The sequence below is a fragment of the Monodon monoceros genome, unplaced genomic scaffold (genome assembly GCF_005190385.1).
Source record: "Monodon monoceros isolate NGI ecotype Baffin Bay Population unplaced genomic scaffold, NGI_Narwhal_1 Super_Scaffold_2, whole genome shotgun sequence".
Lineage (NCBI taxonomy): Eukaryota > Metazoa > Chordata > Mammalia > Artiodactyla > Monodontidae > Monodon > Monodon monoceros.
Window position 1 is genome coordinate 39,983,689 of NW_021703776.1, and position 17,333 is coordinate 40,001,021.

The window sequence follows — 17,333 nt, forward strand, 5'->3', positions numbered from 1 at the left end:
AAATGTAAGTAGTTGAGGGAGACAATTATTGTGCATTGGCTTTGAGAGATTCTGAGTGCTGCTTTTGTAACTGCATGGTTTAATATACCTGATCATCTATTTGTATAAATTGTGGTTTTGGTTGCAGAGGAATGGAGAGAGAGACTAGTATCTGTTTTCTGCCTAGACCTGAAGGTTAGGACTTAAGCCTGGATAGGGGAACAGGTTAGCATCTAAGGTTGAAAAGGATATTTCCATGAAATTCACTGTGAGATACAGGGCAAGAGTACTGCCATTTTGGGTGCAGACGTCTAAGTGTGACACTGGGAATTGTACTTTAGGCATTAATACCATAATTTCAACTGTGCACACAGCTGGTATAATCCAAGACAGTCGAATTATACATTAGCAGTAATAAAACTAGAGGTGTATCCTACCTTAGAGAACCCAAAGAAGTTTATAATTTGCATCATTTTCCAAACTATTTATAACCTTAGCATATTTAATCTCTATGCTGTTGCCAGATTAATATTGCTCAAACTGAACTTTGTGTAGCTGCATTTTTAAAATCCTCAGTGTCCCCTCTATATATATATGAAATAAACTTTTTTGGCCTCTGTCTGATGCTCTTCCCCAAAATACTGCCCAAGGAGAGGCAGTAAAGCAAAAGGCTTAGGTGGGAATCAGACATATGCAGGGTCTAATCCTGGCCTCATTATTTACTGGCTGTGCCACCTTGAGCAAGTTCTATAGACAGTCCAAGCCTCATGCTAACTGAAGCAATAAGTCCCTGAACAATGCTTGACCTAGAAATGTTATGGATGATGATGGGAATGCTGATGTATGTGGTGTGATGAGAATTACGATCCCTAGAAGAAAAACGACAACATAAACATGCTCTGTGCTTCTTGCCTTCTTTGCCTTTGCACGTGGGTTTTCAGTGGCAGGGAATACTTTTTTAGGTTTTTTAAAACCTTACAAAGTTTTAAAGACACAACTCAAATCCTGCCTACTAGAGTCTAGCACAAGACCTTGCAATAATACTTCTTTGTCATGATAATAATGAAAAGTATTCCTGACATTAAAGAGGCCTCTTTTCCTGGATGAAAAGTTAGATATTGCCCATCCAACTAAGATGATACTTGACATTTGTACTTGTGCCTTTTCTTCTAATAATTCTGAGAAAATTAAAAAGTGTGAAATAGGGACTTCCCTGGTGGCGCAGTGGATAAGAATCCACCTGCCAATGCAGGGGACATGGGTTCCATCCCTGGTCGGGGAACAAAGATCCCACATGCTGCAGGGCAACTAAGCCCATGCGCCACAACTACTGAGCCTGCGCTCTAGAGCCCGAGTGCCACAACTACTGAAGCCCATGCGCCTAGAGCCCGTGCTCCGCAACAAGAGAAGCCACCACAATGAGACGCCGACGCACTGCAACAAGGAGTAGCCCTGGCTGGCTGCAAGTAGAGAAAGCCTGCGTGCAGCAACGAAGACCCAACACAGCCAAAAATAAATAAAATTAAATCTTAAAAAAAAAAAAGTGTGAAATAGTATTATGTGTGTGGATGTAAGGGATATATTAATATTTGTTAAAATATTTTCCCAAAACTCTTCAGGCAGGCTGTTTAGACTAATCCTATGTCAATTTTAAATTCTAGAATCTTTGCTTCCTGGGGGAATCAATTTCCCCCTCAAGCAATGTTTTCCCACACACACTTAGGGACAAAAATAACTAGAGGAAGCTCTGTTCAAGAAGGGGAAATATATTAAAATTTTCAATTTCTGTTCTATGGTAGGAAGAACTAAATCACTACTCCATTCTAAACCTGTCAAAGAAAATAAAAACTTTGAAGTCCTGCTTTATGTGTCATTTCAATACTTGCCAATTAGTCATATGATATAATTGCATCTCACATAAACATGACCTTTTCCTAAGTGTGTAGAAAAAGTGATTATCTTCCATGACACATACATCTGATTTGATCTGAAGACAATTTACTTTCCTCTAGACATCTCCATGTGTGTATAAAACTTACAGTGCCAAGGTCAATGATGAAGCAGTCACCCTTGTTGAAACTGTCCCAGCTTAGGGGAACTTCTGTGGCCCTGACCACTCTCCGACCTTTCACATGCAGGAGCCTCTGGGTGGTCAAGTCATTTGTGAGAACATGATTGAGTCCAGACGCCACACCTCCAGCCTGATCAGTGGAAGGAAGATAGAAAACAAACAAACAAAAAAGGATGAGGCGTCGAACTAGACACAGCAGCTTAGAAAACCTCAGGTGTTGGTGCCAAGCTGCCTGTTAAGCCAAGATAAAATACTCACTTAAATGCATGTGAAAAATTAAATATGCAGAAGAGAATTTCCTGGCGAATCAACAGGTTTTTGTTTTGTTTTGTTTTAGGCTCTTTGTCCTTCCTATTTTAACCATTCAGTTTAATACTGCAAATATTTACTGAAAACCTTTCATGTATAAAACCTGCTACATAAACAGAAAAGAGCTGTAGCTCTTGTCCTCTGGGAACCAATGGTTCTCAAACCATTGAGTGAGAAGGTAGACAAGGATTTCAGAAAAAAAGGTGACAGGAGGTTAACAGAGAGTCAGAGGTCAGAAGTACAGATGAGGAGCGCCTAGAGAATCAGGCAGCCCAAAACTCCCACGGTCACAGCCTCAGGTCAGAGAAGGGAGCTGAGTGCTGGCCAGGTATGGGCTGCTCCTAATTTTGGTCCTTGTTTTTTTTACATTAAAAAATCACCTGTTTTATTTATTTAGGTAGAAAGAGTTTACAAAATATGCCAGGCCTAAGTATTTATACTCTAAATCTGGTTGCACATCCCCAACCAAAACAAAATGAAAATCAAAGTACAACCACACTGAATTAAGAAATGCTGAAGAAAAACAGATTGACTGAATCAAGCACATCTTGCACCATTTGAAATCAGCTTTTCCCTTTTTCATTCTTTTCCCGAATTAAATGTTAAGGACAATAATCTTTATTTACTTCCATAATTAACTATGAGGTAACGTGCAGAATAAAGGTACAGTGTAAATAAAACTGTTATTTATTGATCAAAAGCCTCCCCGATAATACGGTAAGAAAATTAGCAGTATAAGAAGCCTATAAAATAATCCAACTTTCAAATTTATTACATCAACATTATACAGTAAATCCAAAGAAAGAAGTGAAGCTTCTGGGCTTTCCTAGTGGCACAGTGGTTGAGAGTCTGCCTGCCAATGCAGGGGACGCGGGTTCGGGCCCCGGTCCGGGAGGATCCTACATGCCGCGGAGCGGCTGGGCCCGTGAGCCATGGCCGTTGAGCCTGCGCGCCCGGAGCCTGTGCTCCGCAACGGGAAAGGCCACAACAGTGAGAGGCCCGCGTACAGAAAAAAAAAAGAAGTGAAGCTTCATATGTAATCAACAGCGCATTCTTTAAATTTCCATTGACTTTAGACTTCTCCCCTTCTCCAAAAGGCCCTCATGAATAAAAAGGTTTTGTTAGTATATGCTAAATGTTGACTTCCAGACAATTACAACCACAAGCTTTTACAAATATATAGTAATTTCCCACTTCATAATTTTAAAAAGATTGCCATATTTCTTGACTGCACAAAGTATTATACAATAAAAATAAATTCAAGTTTTTCACCTACATATTACTATGCTTGGCCACCTTAATTTTTTAAATAAGAGGTACAGTGCAATCTGATAAAAAAATAGCATAAGAACACTGTGTTCTGTAAAATAGTTATAAAATATAGAGTTGACTTAGACTGAGAATACATATATAACATTTAGGATAATTTCATATGGTGAACTATCAGAGTATATATAGTCTGTGAACATTTAATGGTATTTTAAAAATTAATTTTGACTCTAATATTTGATGCCAAAAATGCACAAAAGAAAAACTTTTGTTTCATACATGTCTGTATCAGACAGTAATTCTTCTGTGAATACTGTTCGAATGACCCCTGGAAACTCCCAGCCTCTTTCTACCTATTCTACAGAATGAAAGCAAGGTGGATGATCCTCTAAATCAAGGGCACCATAAATACAGTTTTACTGGCTGACAGATGTCTGATTGTTGCTATTTACAATCATGATTGGGGCTGGGTCTTGTTCAGCTTGGGAAAGGTGCTTAGCCAGAGATTTAATATAAGGAAGTAGTAGTAAGTAATTATTTATTTTTTATTTTATTTTATTTTATTATTTATTTTTTGCTGTGTTGGGCCTTCGTTGCTGCACGCAGGCTTTCTCTAGTTGCGGTGAGCGGAGGCTACTCTTCGTTGCGGTGCACGGGCTTCTCATCGCAGTGGCTTCTCTTGTTGTGGAGCACGGGCTCTAGGCACACGGGCTTCAGTAGTTGTGGCTCACGGGGTTGGTAGTTGTGGCTCGCGGGATCTAGAGCTCAGGCTCAGTAGTTGTGGCGCACGGGCTTAGTTGCTCCATGGCATGTGGGATCTTCCCGGACCGGGGCACGAACCCCTGTCCCCTGCATTGGCAGGCGGATTCCTAACCACTGCACCACCAGGCAAGCCCAGTAGTAAGTAATTAGTCCTCTGTAACCCCTCCCCAACTCCCTATAAAACCTCACAGAGGAAAAAAAAACTCAAGTCGATTAAATGACATGGGAAGATGATATTAAAGTTTCCTAGCTGCATCTTTATCTTATATATAGCAACTAAATGTGGTTGTTGCTGACTTGGGAATGGCAGACTTGGCCAAGTTTTACGCATTTCAAACAGACACAATATCCTTTCCATAGAGTATTCTTAAATTAAAAAGTTCATCTGGGCATTTGAACGATTAACTTATGTTGAGAGCATCATAGCATCATGGTTACCAGCTTAGGCACTGAAGTCAGACAATCACCCAGTCACACAGCAGCTGTGAGAGCTTGGCAAGTTACATAGTCTCTCTAAACTTCCATTTACTTATCTTAGTAGGATGATAATGATAGAAACCGCACCACGGAGCTGTTTTTCAGATTAAACGCGATAATACATGTGAAGTGCTTATTATATTCCTAGAAGCATGAAATTAAGTACAACATAATAATCTTTGCTGTTCTGGGTAGTAAATGAGCTCTGCTTCCACGTTTCCTATCACGTATTGTTGCAACTACACACGTTGTCATCTGCTCAATGTCACTAGTGATAAGACAGTAAAATGACTTTTTTTGCTGATAAATTTGACCTCCATTTGCAAACATCCTCTTTCTAAAAAATGCTGATTTGCGGTGGTTTTAATGTTGATAATTAGAAGATAATTATCCAATAATTGTAAACTTACTTTTATCATGTCCACTTTTAAGTATGTAACCAGAAGTTTGATTTCAGAAGCCCCACTAATAGGCAGAAGGATTAATAATAGCATAAAACCCGAATGATGGCATATGTACTATAACATACATATTTTTATTATTTAATTTAATCCTTAATCCGTACAACACCTACACAAGAAAGCTGTTGTTACACCCATTGCACACTTAAGGAAACTGAACACAGAAAGCTTATGTAGTTGCCCTGAGGCAAACAAGCCACTTGTGGCAGAAATGGGTTCATATCCAGGATGATGGCACAGTACATGCTTCTAGTAACTACAAGCCCCAGCTTATTCAAAATCTTGGGTTCACTGACCTACGAGATGTTTCAGGATCATTTCACATAAAAGTAACTCGTGAATTAAATAAAATAAGAGGTAATAGTTTCATATTTAATAGTTTCTAGCCTAGAGTAAAACAATGATTTCAAGAGAGAGAAGAGAACTTTTGTTTTGTCCTGATCCCAATGGCATCACAAAATATTCAACTAAGGCTCTGATCAGGAAAAAGAAGAAATAAACTGGGGCAACATAGTAGGCAAATTTAGTATATATTCAGAATTCTAGTTTAGTTCTGAGGTTTTAGGTCTTCACTGGGCTAATATGGCAGACGGGCGGGGTGGTACGGTCTGCAGAACACCTGTTGGAGACGTTTGATTTTGAGAAAGATTGTTTCTGGTGTGTTTGTCTAGAGAAGGTGTTCCTCACACTTTAACCGAACATTCTTGGAAGCAGGGGGGATAGTGAAGGATGGCCAGTCTGCAAGCGTCACTGAGAGAATTCCAGGAAAAGCTATCCTTTGCTGAAGGTCGCCTTAAAGGCACAGACTATTTAATTATTTGGGGTTTTGTTTGTTTGTCTGTTTGTTTGTTTCAGAAGTAAAGCCATTTGATGATTATTGTTTCAGGCCAAAACACATAAATTCTATGTGTGTGTATGGGGGGGGTGCATATGCCAGTGTATGCGTAGGAGTTTGTGAGGCTCAACCACACATATGTTCAACTCAGTGGTTTCATTTGTATCATTTCCAAGATCATACTACACTATTTGGGAAATGTGTGTATAGTTCTTTGTATTAACTGAAGTTATAATTGTTATAAGTACTGTACTAATATATTCCAGAACAAATGAAATTCCCAAGTTGTGGATTATTTGCAGCAAATTAAGTGATTCTTTCGAATAGCAAAAATGAAAACTATTAATGCCCAAGTTGCCCATATTTACTTAGCATCATTAAAAATTAACCTATCAAATGAAATTAAGTCAGAATATTTCACACATTATACCATATATTCCACAAACATTTAACAAGCACCTATTATGGGTCTCAAGAGTACTGGGGATATATCAGTGAACAAAACAGATTAAAACAAAAACAAAACAAAACAAAAAACCCTGCCCTCAATGAACTTACATTCTATGAAGATATGAGGCGTGGATGGATAGGAAAAGAAGAGGGGGTCATAAAACAGTTTGAGAGAGGTGCTCACCTTGTATTTCAGACCTCCTTTGAAGTAGCCAACAAAATCCATAGACTCATAGCCTTGAAGTTCTCTATTCTGCACAGGCTTGCCACCCAAATAGTCATCCATCTGAACGGTAAAGATGGCAGCTGCTGCACTTTCATCCTGAGTACACTCCTTTCCTGAAACGGCCAATGACAGCACCTCATTTATCAAGCAAGAAACAGGATTAAGGCAGAACTTCTGATAAGAAAACACTCAGAAATTTTCTTTGAATTATATGCCAATACAATAAATTCATGCATAAATTGTTCATCTTCAACAGAACAATCAGCAGAAATGGTATAATATAAAATACTATTTTAATAACTAAAAGAATTGTTTTGTTCTCACTTTCCAATTCTTTTTTTTTTTTATTTTAAAAGAAACGCCGCTGTCAGACTATGTTCGGGAAGATATAATAATATATTCCAGTAGGATTCACATTCATTTGGTATAGTCAATGATAAGGCTATGAAAACATTTTTCAATTGTTTTAGCCTTTCTCAGAATTAATCTCCAGGCTTCAAAAATGTCAATATGTTAATATTTGTAAGGAATACAAACATCATGGGCCAGAGCTAAACAACACTTTGAGAATGGGAAAATGGATGTAACTTGACTTTACCACTGTTTTTGAGTACATTTGTCCCCAATTCACTATCTTATTGGCATTAAGATAATATTCTCGGAAGGAAAAGGGAGGGTACAGGAACCAGAATGCTAATATCTTTTGAATGTTAACGTATGCAGTATTACCCCGGGAATTTAACACACAACACACAGTTAATTTTCATAATTCTAATGCAGATCCCATCCAGGCAACCTCACTGAGGTCCAAACACCAATTCTTAAACCCAGTGTCTTCGATGTACACAAAGATCAGAGCCAGGACTGCTCTGATGGGACCTCAAAATTTATAAAAGACATTTAAAAACTTCCACTACTTAAGCTGTGTGAAAATCATTAATGATTCTAGAAATAAAAATAATAGCTAACATTTATACCTTTATAGCACCCTTGCTATGGGCCAGGCACTATGCTAGTGTTTTACACTGATAATCTGATTTAATCTTCAAGTGACCCAATGTAGCAGAAACCATTTTCTACCCTGTTACAGCAGAGGACATGGAGGCTTAGAGAGACCAAGTAATTTCCCTGAGGTCATAAAGTTGACCTTTGATAGAACATGACCCAGAGGCAGGTGTCTGTGACTCTGAAGCACAGGCTCTTAGAAATTACAATACTAGTAGATATTTTTTATACTCGGACTCTCATTACCAGTAAAATTTTGAGGTGATTGGGGAATGTTATTTTCCTCCATGGATAATTGACGCATAAATGTTCATAAGCTGTACCAATACTATAGTTCAACTGGAACCCCAACTAAGAGTACTCATGAAAGTTGGAGAAAGGAAGTCAGTCAGGTATATTAAAGAAAGAATTGGGGGCTTCCCTGGTGGCTCAGCGGTTGGGAGTCCGCCTGTCGATGCAAGGGGCGCGGGTTCGTGCCCCGGTCCCGGAGGATCCCGCATGCCACGGAGCGGCTGGGACCGTGAGCCATGGCCGCTGAGCCTGCGCGTCCGGAGCCTGTGCTCCACGGCGGGAGAGGCCACAGCGGTAAGAGGGCCGCGTACCACAAAAAAAAAAAAAAAGAAATAATTGGATTTATTTACAACTCCTCTCACTCTCAAAGGGGACCTGTGTAGTAAGTGTCTTCTCAGAAAAAAAATTTAGTAGCTAGAAGAGTATTTGACATGATATCAATTTTGTGAACTTGTTGTGGTCAAAGAAAATTACTTAACGCATAAAAAACACATGCAGTTTTGCAGTCTGAAAGGGCCTAGTGTCATTCTTCTGTCCACTTTCCCATCCATAAATTAGATTACTAATAAGGGCATAGATGTAGATTTGTACAGAGAGACTTTAAGAAGGAAACTTAAATCAAGGTTAATATGAAAGGTGTTGAGGATGATGTATTTGATATAAATATTCTTACTTGAGTACAAGTTGAAACCGTAATCTCTTTAGGTAGATGAAAATGGGCAGGCATGCGACTAATGAATGAACTAGAAGTAAGTTAGTTAAATTATGCTGTCATTTGTTGATGCTTATGCACTGTGCAAGGCCAGGGAATGTCAGTATGAATAAACCAGAGTCTTCTAAAGAGGATGAAAGGTGTTAATGAAGCCAATACTAGCCTTTGAAAATGAAAACTAAAATCAAATTCAGTTATATTATGATGAAATTCTAATAAGTGTTCAAAAACTTACAAATGTTCTGAATGAGTATGCTTATGACTTCATTTATTTTCCCTATGCTAATTTTCCCAGTGCCTTCCATGTTATGTTGTTTTGTGTTATGTTATTTTATACTATGTTATATTATATTTGTAAATATGCTGTAAACTTCCTAAAATTGTTTTGGGGATGTGATTTTATATATAAAGCATAAATAAAAAGAGAGGTTTAATGACTAAGTTAACTGAACAACCATTCATGATTAAAAAAAAAACTCTCGCCATGTTAGGAACACAGGGGAAAATCCCCAACTTGATAAACAGCATCTTCAAAACACATACAGCTAACATAAATTCTTAATGATCAAAGACTGAATCCTTTCTCCCAAAGATGCGGAACAAGGCAAGTACTCCTACTCAACATAACACAGGAAGTTTTAACGACTGAAAAAGGTAGGAAAAAGAAATAAAAAACATACAGATTGGAAAGGAAGAAAAAAATGTGTCTATTTAGAGATGACAGGATGGCCTACATAGAAAATTCTATGGAATCTACCAAAATAAACCTCTTCAGAAAAAGTGCATTCAGCAAGATAGCATGATGAAGATTAATCAATAATAAAAAGCAGTCTCATTTTTATATAGAAGCAATGAACATGCAAAAGTTGAAATTAAAAGCACAATACCATTTACAGTCACTTCAACGAAACTGAAATACTCAGATACATATTTAACAAAACAGGTGCATGATCTACATGCTAAAAACTATAAAATGGTAATAAAAAATCAGACCTTAATAAATATAAAGACAGTATTCATGGAATGTGAGACTTGTAATGTAATAAATATGTCAATTTTCCCCAAATTGATCTATAGGCTTAATTCTATTCCTATCAAAATCATATTGAGGTTTATTACAGATTATATGAGTCAGTTTGTTATAAATTAATGTGGAAAGGCACAGGCCCTAGAATAGCTAAAACAACCTTGACAAAGAAAAATAAGGTAAGAATACTAATTCTATCTGATATTAAGGTTTACTATACAGCCACAGTAATTAAATAAGACAGTGTGGTATTGGTGGAAGACACCAATTGGTATAGACACACAGATCAATAGACCAAGTTTCCTTCAAAGTAAAATTTTGTAAAACTTTAGTATGTACAGTTTAGTATACTACAGTATATTAAAGTATAAGTATATAAGTACAGTACAGCACAAAATGCCACAACCAGGATATTGACATTGATACAATCCACTTATCTTTTTTATATTTTCCCAATTTTACTTGAACTCATCTGTGTGTATTTGTACATTTAGTTATATACAATTTTATCACATATGTAAATTTATATATCCACCATCATAGTCAAGATACTGCATAGTTCCATCACCAAAAAATCCCTTATGTTGCCTTTTTATAACTACACCCACCTCCCACCTGAATCCCCCTCCCCTACGTCATCTCTAACCTCTGGTGACAATAAATCTAAAATTTAGTCATTTCCAAAATGTTATATAAATGGAATCATATAGCATGAGACCTTTTGGCATTTTTTTTTCACATGGCATAATTCCCTAAGGGATTCACCTGAGTTGTGTTTATCAACAGTTTGTTCCCTTTTGTTGCTGAGTAGTCTTCCTTGGTACAGATGTGCCACTTGTTTAACCAGTCACCTGTTGACAGATATCTGGGCTGATTCAAGTTTTTGTCTATTCAAATAAAGCTGTTATGACATGCATGTACATGTTGCTGCATGAATATAAAACTTCATTTCTCTGGATTAAATGCCCATGAATGCGACTGCTGGATCACATGGTAGTGGCATGTACAGTTTTGTAAGAAACCGCCAAACTCTTTTCCATAACGGTTGTACGTTTTATATTCTCCTCTACCTCAAGCACTGTATAAAACTCCAGTTTCTCAGCATCCTCTCCAGCCCTTGTATATTATAAGCTCCTTGTATTGTACATTGTATATTGTAACCCAACTTTTTGGATCCCCATGCCTTACAAAAAGCCCAGCACAGATAGATGTATTTAAACTGCTAGGTACAAAGCTGAAATGCTTTTTCAGGAAGGACCGATGCAACAACTTCTAAGTTACATGCAGCAAATTCCTACTTTATAAAGGAAACAAAAAATAAATGTAAAAAATGAAATAATCTGAGATATGCAAAGGTACTATGGAAAGACACTAAGGGAGAGACCAGGAAAGATGACTCTTCCTCTGTTCCCCCGTTCTGTGTCCCACTTCTTCCTGTTTCCCCTTTCTTCCTCTTACTTGGCGGGTTTCTTCATTTCTACACCAGCCACCTTTTTTTTTATCTCAGGCTGATTTTAACTCTACTCTCTTTCATCTTCCTTCCAACTGACTTCCTTTAGTCAGACTTTCTCTTTCCTTGAACCTTCAGCTCTCCCACTTAGAACTTTGTCTCAATCTGTCCCTCTGAATAATCCTCATGAATTCACCCGAATTTAGGTCTTAGAGTAGAATACATTGGATGAAATCCAGCTTGCTTCAGGGAACTGAAGTAGGGAGAGCTGCTGAACAGTTCCACCTACAGGTCCTGCTGACTATAGTGCGCTAAACTTTCCACAGTTCCCATGATTTTCTCTTGGCACAAGATCCCTCCCAATTCCCCTCATTTTCCTTTCTTTCCATTAAGGCTTCTCTGCTTCCCCATAACCACAGACACGTGGTGTCTCTTTCATAGTGCTCATGACATTTTACCTGGGTTATATCACTTTTTGTTTTATTGCACCTTCGAGATTGTAAAGTTTCAGGAAAGGTTCATAAATCATTCATATGCAAAAATGCTGGGCACACAATGCTGGGGACGTTGCTGAATTAACTTATTAATTAACACACTATTAAGTTCAGTTTTAGCAGACCTTTAAGATCATAAAATGTTTTTGTCAAAACATTTTCTATTACATTTTTTGAAACTGGTGAGCACGAAATGAACGGGTTAATTCGAATCTGTAAACCCTACGAAACACAGTGCTTGAAGAACTTACCTGGATAAGAAAGAACCTATAGAATTAAAACAATTGTGTTTAAAGCCCCCTTGGAATCCTCTGACAAAGTCAAACTTAACTGCTGTCTACACAGCATGATATGAAGTTCTTTCACATTTTAATTCACCAAAATGACAGATGTGGTATTTCAGATACTTTTACTCATTCCAGATCCAAGTTCTAAACAGAAAAACCAAGGTAAGGACATTATTATTCTATGTGGCATCATTCATTCATGAACACAAGTTATACATTAAGGTTTCAGTGGAGAGTTTCTTTTAGGGGGTATAAAATATAAGCAAATCACTGTCTGTGATAATAGGAACAGTGACATTACACTAGGAAACCAAAATGAGTTTAGATCGCAGCCTCAGCCTCCTCAGGCAAGCACAACATTTTAATATCAAGTGCTGTAATGAAACAGTGCTGTCTCCCTCTATGGATTTCTCATTTGGAGTGTTTGCTCCGGGTTTTTGCTAATATTGAGAACATCACTTAATGTTCTCTACCATTTTGTTTCTTAAAATCTTCAAATGTTAGTGGAAAAAATGACTTTCAGGGACTTCAAAATGTGTATGTGTGTGTGGTTTTGTGTGTTTTCCCCATAGACTCATGAATAAAACTAAAAATAAACACAGTCTAGGGGAGGCAAGCTGATTTTAAAAGAAGGCAATAAGGCTCAGATAATCGGTGCGCTGTTAGACGGGGTGTGCCCACTGGCACAGGATCTCACAGGGAGAGGTTAGACATTCAGGATGTTTACGAGCAAAAGTAGAAGGTGGGAAAAGTAGAACACTCAAGGCCCAGTGTCCTGAGAGCCTGGCGCCGGTGAAGCCCAAAATAATTACTACTGACGAAGGAGCTGTTTTGTTCCAAACTGTCTTCTTGTTCAGATACATAAATAATAAATTTAAAACTAATAATAATTATTATTATTATAAAGCAACTCATCTAAATACAAACTCTGCCATATAAAGCTATTTACTGATATTGATAAAGCCGCCAGCATCCTGATCAACAGGAATTTCTCTTAGCCAAACCTGCGAGCAGCGCGGGGCAGGCTGGAATCTGATTTAAAGCGGCCCTGAACATTAACCGCCGCAAATAATAGAGAACTCTAAGCTGACGCCCAAGGGCAAAAAATAAAACTAAATAATTTTCTTAAAGGAATTCTCGCCGTCTGCGGCGAATGCCCACAAACTTGTTTGACTTCCTCTCCTCGCTGACAGGGGAACCAGGACTGAACCTGTCGGAAGGCGAGCCGAACTTGGCCAGCGCCAGGGTGCAGCGGGCGGCCGCCCCGGGCGGGAGGTGGGTTTGGAGACTGGAAAGTGAAAGGGCGTGAAGCGAGAGGAAGCGGCGCCAAAACCCGGGAGATGGACACGACAAAGGTCAAAGCTAGTGAGGTAAGACTGCTCCCGACTTCGCTGCGCCCCGCGTTTGCAGGAGCGGACGCCAGCGGGGAAAAGGTGCCCAGGCCCAAAGTGGGGGGGGGGGAAGCGGGGGGAGGCCCACGGGGGCTTAACCGGCGCGAAGGGTCTCCAGGCCCGTCCGGCTAGCGCTGCCCTGCCCACCAGCCCGCAAACCTTAACCCCCAGCGGCCACGCCCTTCCCCGACCTGGGCGCGCCCGGGCCCGGCCGCCCGCGTCTCTCACCGAGCCAGAAGTGCAGGCGGTACGTGAAGCCCCGGCTGGCCTGGGTCGTGTGTAGCACCAGGTACGCATCCCCGACGTAGAAGTCACCGTAAGCGCTCTCGGGCACGGCCACCAGCTCTAGTTTCTCGATCCTCCAGACCTGCAGCCCCGCCTGCTTGCCCGCCCGGGCGAACTCCTCGTGGTACAGCCCCTGGGCCATGGCTTGGGCACGCGATGCTCCGGGAAGTTGGCGGGGTACCTCGCTGACCCTGGAGTCGGACTGAACCCAGACTTACAGGAAGAACCCTGGTCGCAGCGGTTTTATACGGTTTGTTCTGCGGGGGCGGAGCCCCGGGACCCCCAAACGGGAGGGGCTAAGTGCTCAGGCCGGAGTTGCTTTGGAGTAGGCGATCCGTTCTCCTCCGAAGCGTAGCGCCTGGTATCAACCTCCTATGTCCTTCCCCGCAACCCGAAGAAAATCGAATCTCAGAAACCATAAGATCCTAAGGAAACTTGCTGAAACTCCTGGAAATGCCTCCTCCAAGGAAGGACATTTTCCCAGGCAACAGCTGGAGAAGATCAACAATTAAAACTCAGGTTGGCGCATCGTTTTAAAAAAAAAACAACTGGCTATCCAGGTAACAGTTAATCATCAACTCCGTCATTTTATCAGCCAGTCTCGCCATTCCCGATGGGCAAAGTTTTTCCGTCCTGATCTTCCCAATTTGAAAATGCCATGAGAAACAGCATGTCAGGTTTCTTGGGAAGAGTGAAAACCTGGAAGGATAGTGGTCTTACCCGGGGGACAGAGCTCTGTAAGTCCCCAGGGGTTTAGGGAGCTGTGGTTAATTTGCCACCTGCCTCCTTTGGGCAAGAGAGTTTGCTTTTTAAAAAAAAACAACAACAACAGCAGTCCTCCTGAGGTGTTCTCAGGCTGGGCTGTTTCTGAGTGTGATATTATGCTTAGCCTGCCTTTTGAGTTAACTGTTACCTGACTTCAAGGTGCTAATTTTCTCATTGCTTTCCCTACAGCTTTTGCTTTTGCAGCATGGGCAAAGCACTGTAAAATACAGATGGAAGTTTACTCCTTATTTTGCATTCATTTAACTGAAGCTGATATGGCAAAGGATTTTATTGTTATTGAGAAAGCAAATCGCTCATGGTGTAGAGTAAGAAAGCTGGTTTTTATGCACGTCCATTTTCTGTCACTGTTTTCCAAATTACAGAAGTCCCCGGAACGTAACTAATAACATACCATTTGATTTTTTCCTTAATTAATTTATGTTTTAAAATAGGTATTACATGAGCATGGTAAAAAAAATTCGAAAGTACAGGTGTGCAATAAAAATGTATCTCTATTTCACCTGCCATCCGGTTGCTTTCCCCAAAGGCAACTGAGTTACCAGTTTCTTAAGTATTTTTCCAGACATATTTGATATTCTTTCATCTACAAGAATACAGATAACAGAAATGGTAACATACACACTGTTCTGAACCAATATATCAAAATATCAGTAGCCAGTACTCATAGAGCTGCTTCTTTTTACTGACCACAAGGTATCAAGGTATTCCATCTTTTAAATGCACTATAACTTATTTAATCTGTTCAAGTTCATAGGCATTTAAATTTTGCCTATATTTTGCTAACACAATGTTGCAAACAACACTTCTGAACATACTTTATTATACTCATGAATTATAACTATGAGATAAATTCCTGGAAATACAATTGCTAGAGGGGTTGGAATTCAATGGTTTTGATGACAGTGATGATAATTATGAAACCAGTCACTACCATTTATTGTTCTTCTGCAATGATGGGGCATGGCAAAGATAGCTTTCATTCACTTCCCCCTGTCCATTCTTGGTTCTGTAGTCACCTAACTACAGCAAGCCTCAGGTTCCTCATCTGTAAAATGGGAAAATAATAGCTTTCACTTTAAAAGATTGTTATTTGGATTAAATGCGCAAGTGTTTTTGTCTGTTACACAGAAAATGCTCAGTAATTAGGAGCTCTTATTATGCGGTGGTGAGCTTCCTTTTGCTCCTCTAAACCCCTTCTTCATCCTTCTGTTCCTGGCAGTCTTCCCTTAAGACCAGCCTGCATGGGCTAAAGCAACTGGGCTTCAATGCCCTCTAGCTTAGGGTTTGGTTGGAAATCAGAGGGAGAGAGGACAGTAAGGTCAGAGTATTTATTTCCTTGGCTTCCTCCACCAAAGGTCACTACTTTTAAAGACAAATAACTCTATCTGACTCTTCTCTCGTTTGGATTCAGGCAACTGTCCCCTCAGATGCATTATCCCTTTAGGTTTCTCTGTCCTTCTACTTATACATATATAAAACCTCTAAAAAAAAAATCTCCTGAATTTTTCTGTTTTGTATGTACCATCTGTCATAGGTTGAGATCCTAATTGATAAATACTATTAGCTACGTTCTCTTTTTTTCTTTAACACAAACAGTGATAGGTAGCTTTGAGAAGGCTTATTTTATAAATGAGGAAACTGAGGCTTCAGAACTTGTCAAAGATCACCCAGCTAGTGAGTGGCCGAAGGAGAATTCAAGCTCACTGTGTCTAATTCAGAAGCACATATTCTTTACAAAACCTTACTCTTTCGATCCAAAGTATTTGGCCTAGATTTGTTCATATAAGTATTCTTTACATTTTCATTTTCTTCAAACTTGTCCCTAGAGAAGCTTCTAATATGGTGTGTCCCATTCAGCACCAAGAAGCTTAGCTTTAACTTTGTGACTGAGCCGTTACATGTCTTGGTTTTCTTATCTATAAAGTGATAATTATTTGTTCTTTCTTCTAGGGAAAAAATATGAAAACTGGTGATCTGGACTTAAGATAATTTAAAAATCAGAGTTATCACTTAAGTTCTGTTTCAGTTTTAGTCATAATTCCATTTCTTCTGGTGAAGGAATTCCTTTTAATGATTAAATAAAAATAAAAGGAAATAATTTCTTTTTATTAAAGAAATAAAACGGAACTTTGATGTATAAGTGAAATTCCCTCTTACTTAGGCCGGCAATAGGGTGAGGCAAGTGAGGCACCTGCCTGGGATGGAAAATTTACAAGTGCACTAAAAAGTTCAATAATCAAGATCAATACTATTTTAAGGCAGTATTTTAAAAATCAAAATTAATGCAAAAAAATCATGATAAAAATAGCAAAGTTTAAAATAAAGACAGAATTGTTAACAGTGCCAGATGGGGCCATATTGGAAGCTGAGACAAAGGAAAAATACTGAACTTCTTTTACTTAAAATTTTGATATTTTGGTTTATCATTTTTTTTGCATTACTGTGTCTCATTTCTCTTATCTGTGAAATGGGACTACTGACACAAATCCTTGTAAAATTGTCATGAACATTAAATGGATAAATAAATATAAACCTGGAATAGTCCTGGTATAAACTCAACTGAGATTGATGAATGGTTAAATCACTTCTCCCAATCCAATCTTGTAAGAATAATGTTTCTAAGTCTAAGTCAAATAGGGACTGCCAATTTCCTATACAAAAAAGGTCTCTAAAACCAGATGCCATTTCCTTTCCATGCCTTTATTTTTCTTTCTGTCTCTCATAACCTAGGTTCTTAAAATTAGATTATTTTCTCCTCTTCATGCA

At 39.0% G+C, this 17,333-nt stretch overlaps 1 protein-coding gene across 4 annotated transcripts in view; it reads right to left on the reverse strand.

Moving 5' to 3' along the window:
- SCIN (scinderin) overlaps nucleotides 1-14,034 on the reverse strand; it is an 80,772-nt gene extending 66,738 nt beyond the window's left edge. For 2 of the 4 annotated variants that reach the window (XM_029234235.1, XM_029234234.1), the window contains exons 1-3: nucleotides 13,725-13,987; nucleotides 6,798-6,952; nucleotides 2,019-2,180 (exon numbers count right to left, since the gene is read on the reverse strand). In XM_029234235.1, the coding sequence (XP_029090068.1) occupies nucleotides 2,019-2,180; nucleotides 6,798-6,952; nucleotides 13,725-13,923 (516 nt within the window). In that variant the 5' untranslated portion in view covers nucleotides 13,924-13,987. Of the gene's footprint in view, nucleotides 1-2,018; nucleotides 2,181-6,797; nucleotides 6,953-13,724 lie in introns of all 4 variants that reach the window. The other 2 variants (XM_029234232.1, XM_029234233.1) reach the window with 2 other exon arrangements.
- Between the last annotated feature and the right edge of the window lie 3,299 nt (nucleotides 14,035-17,333).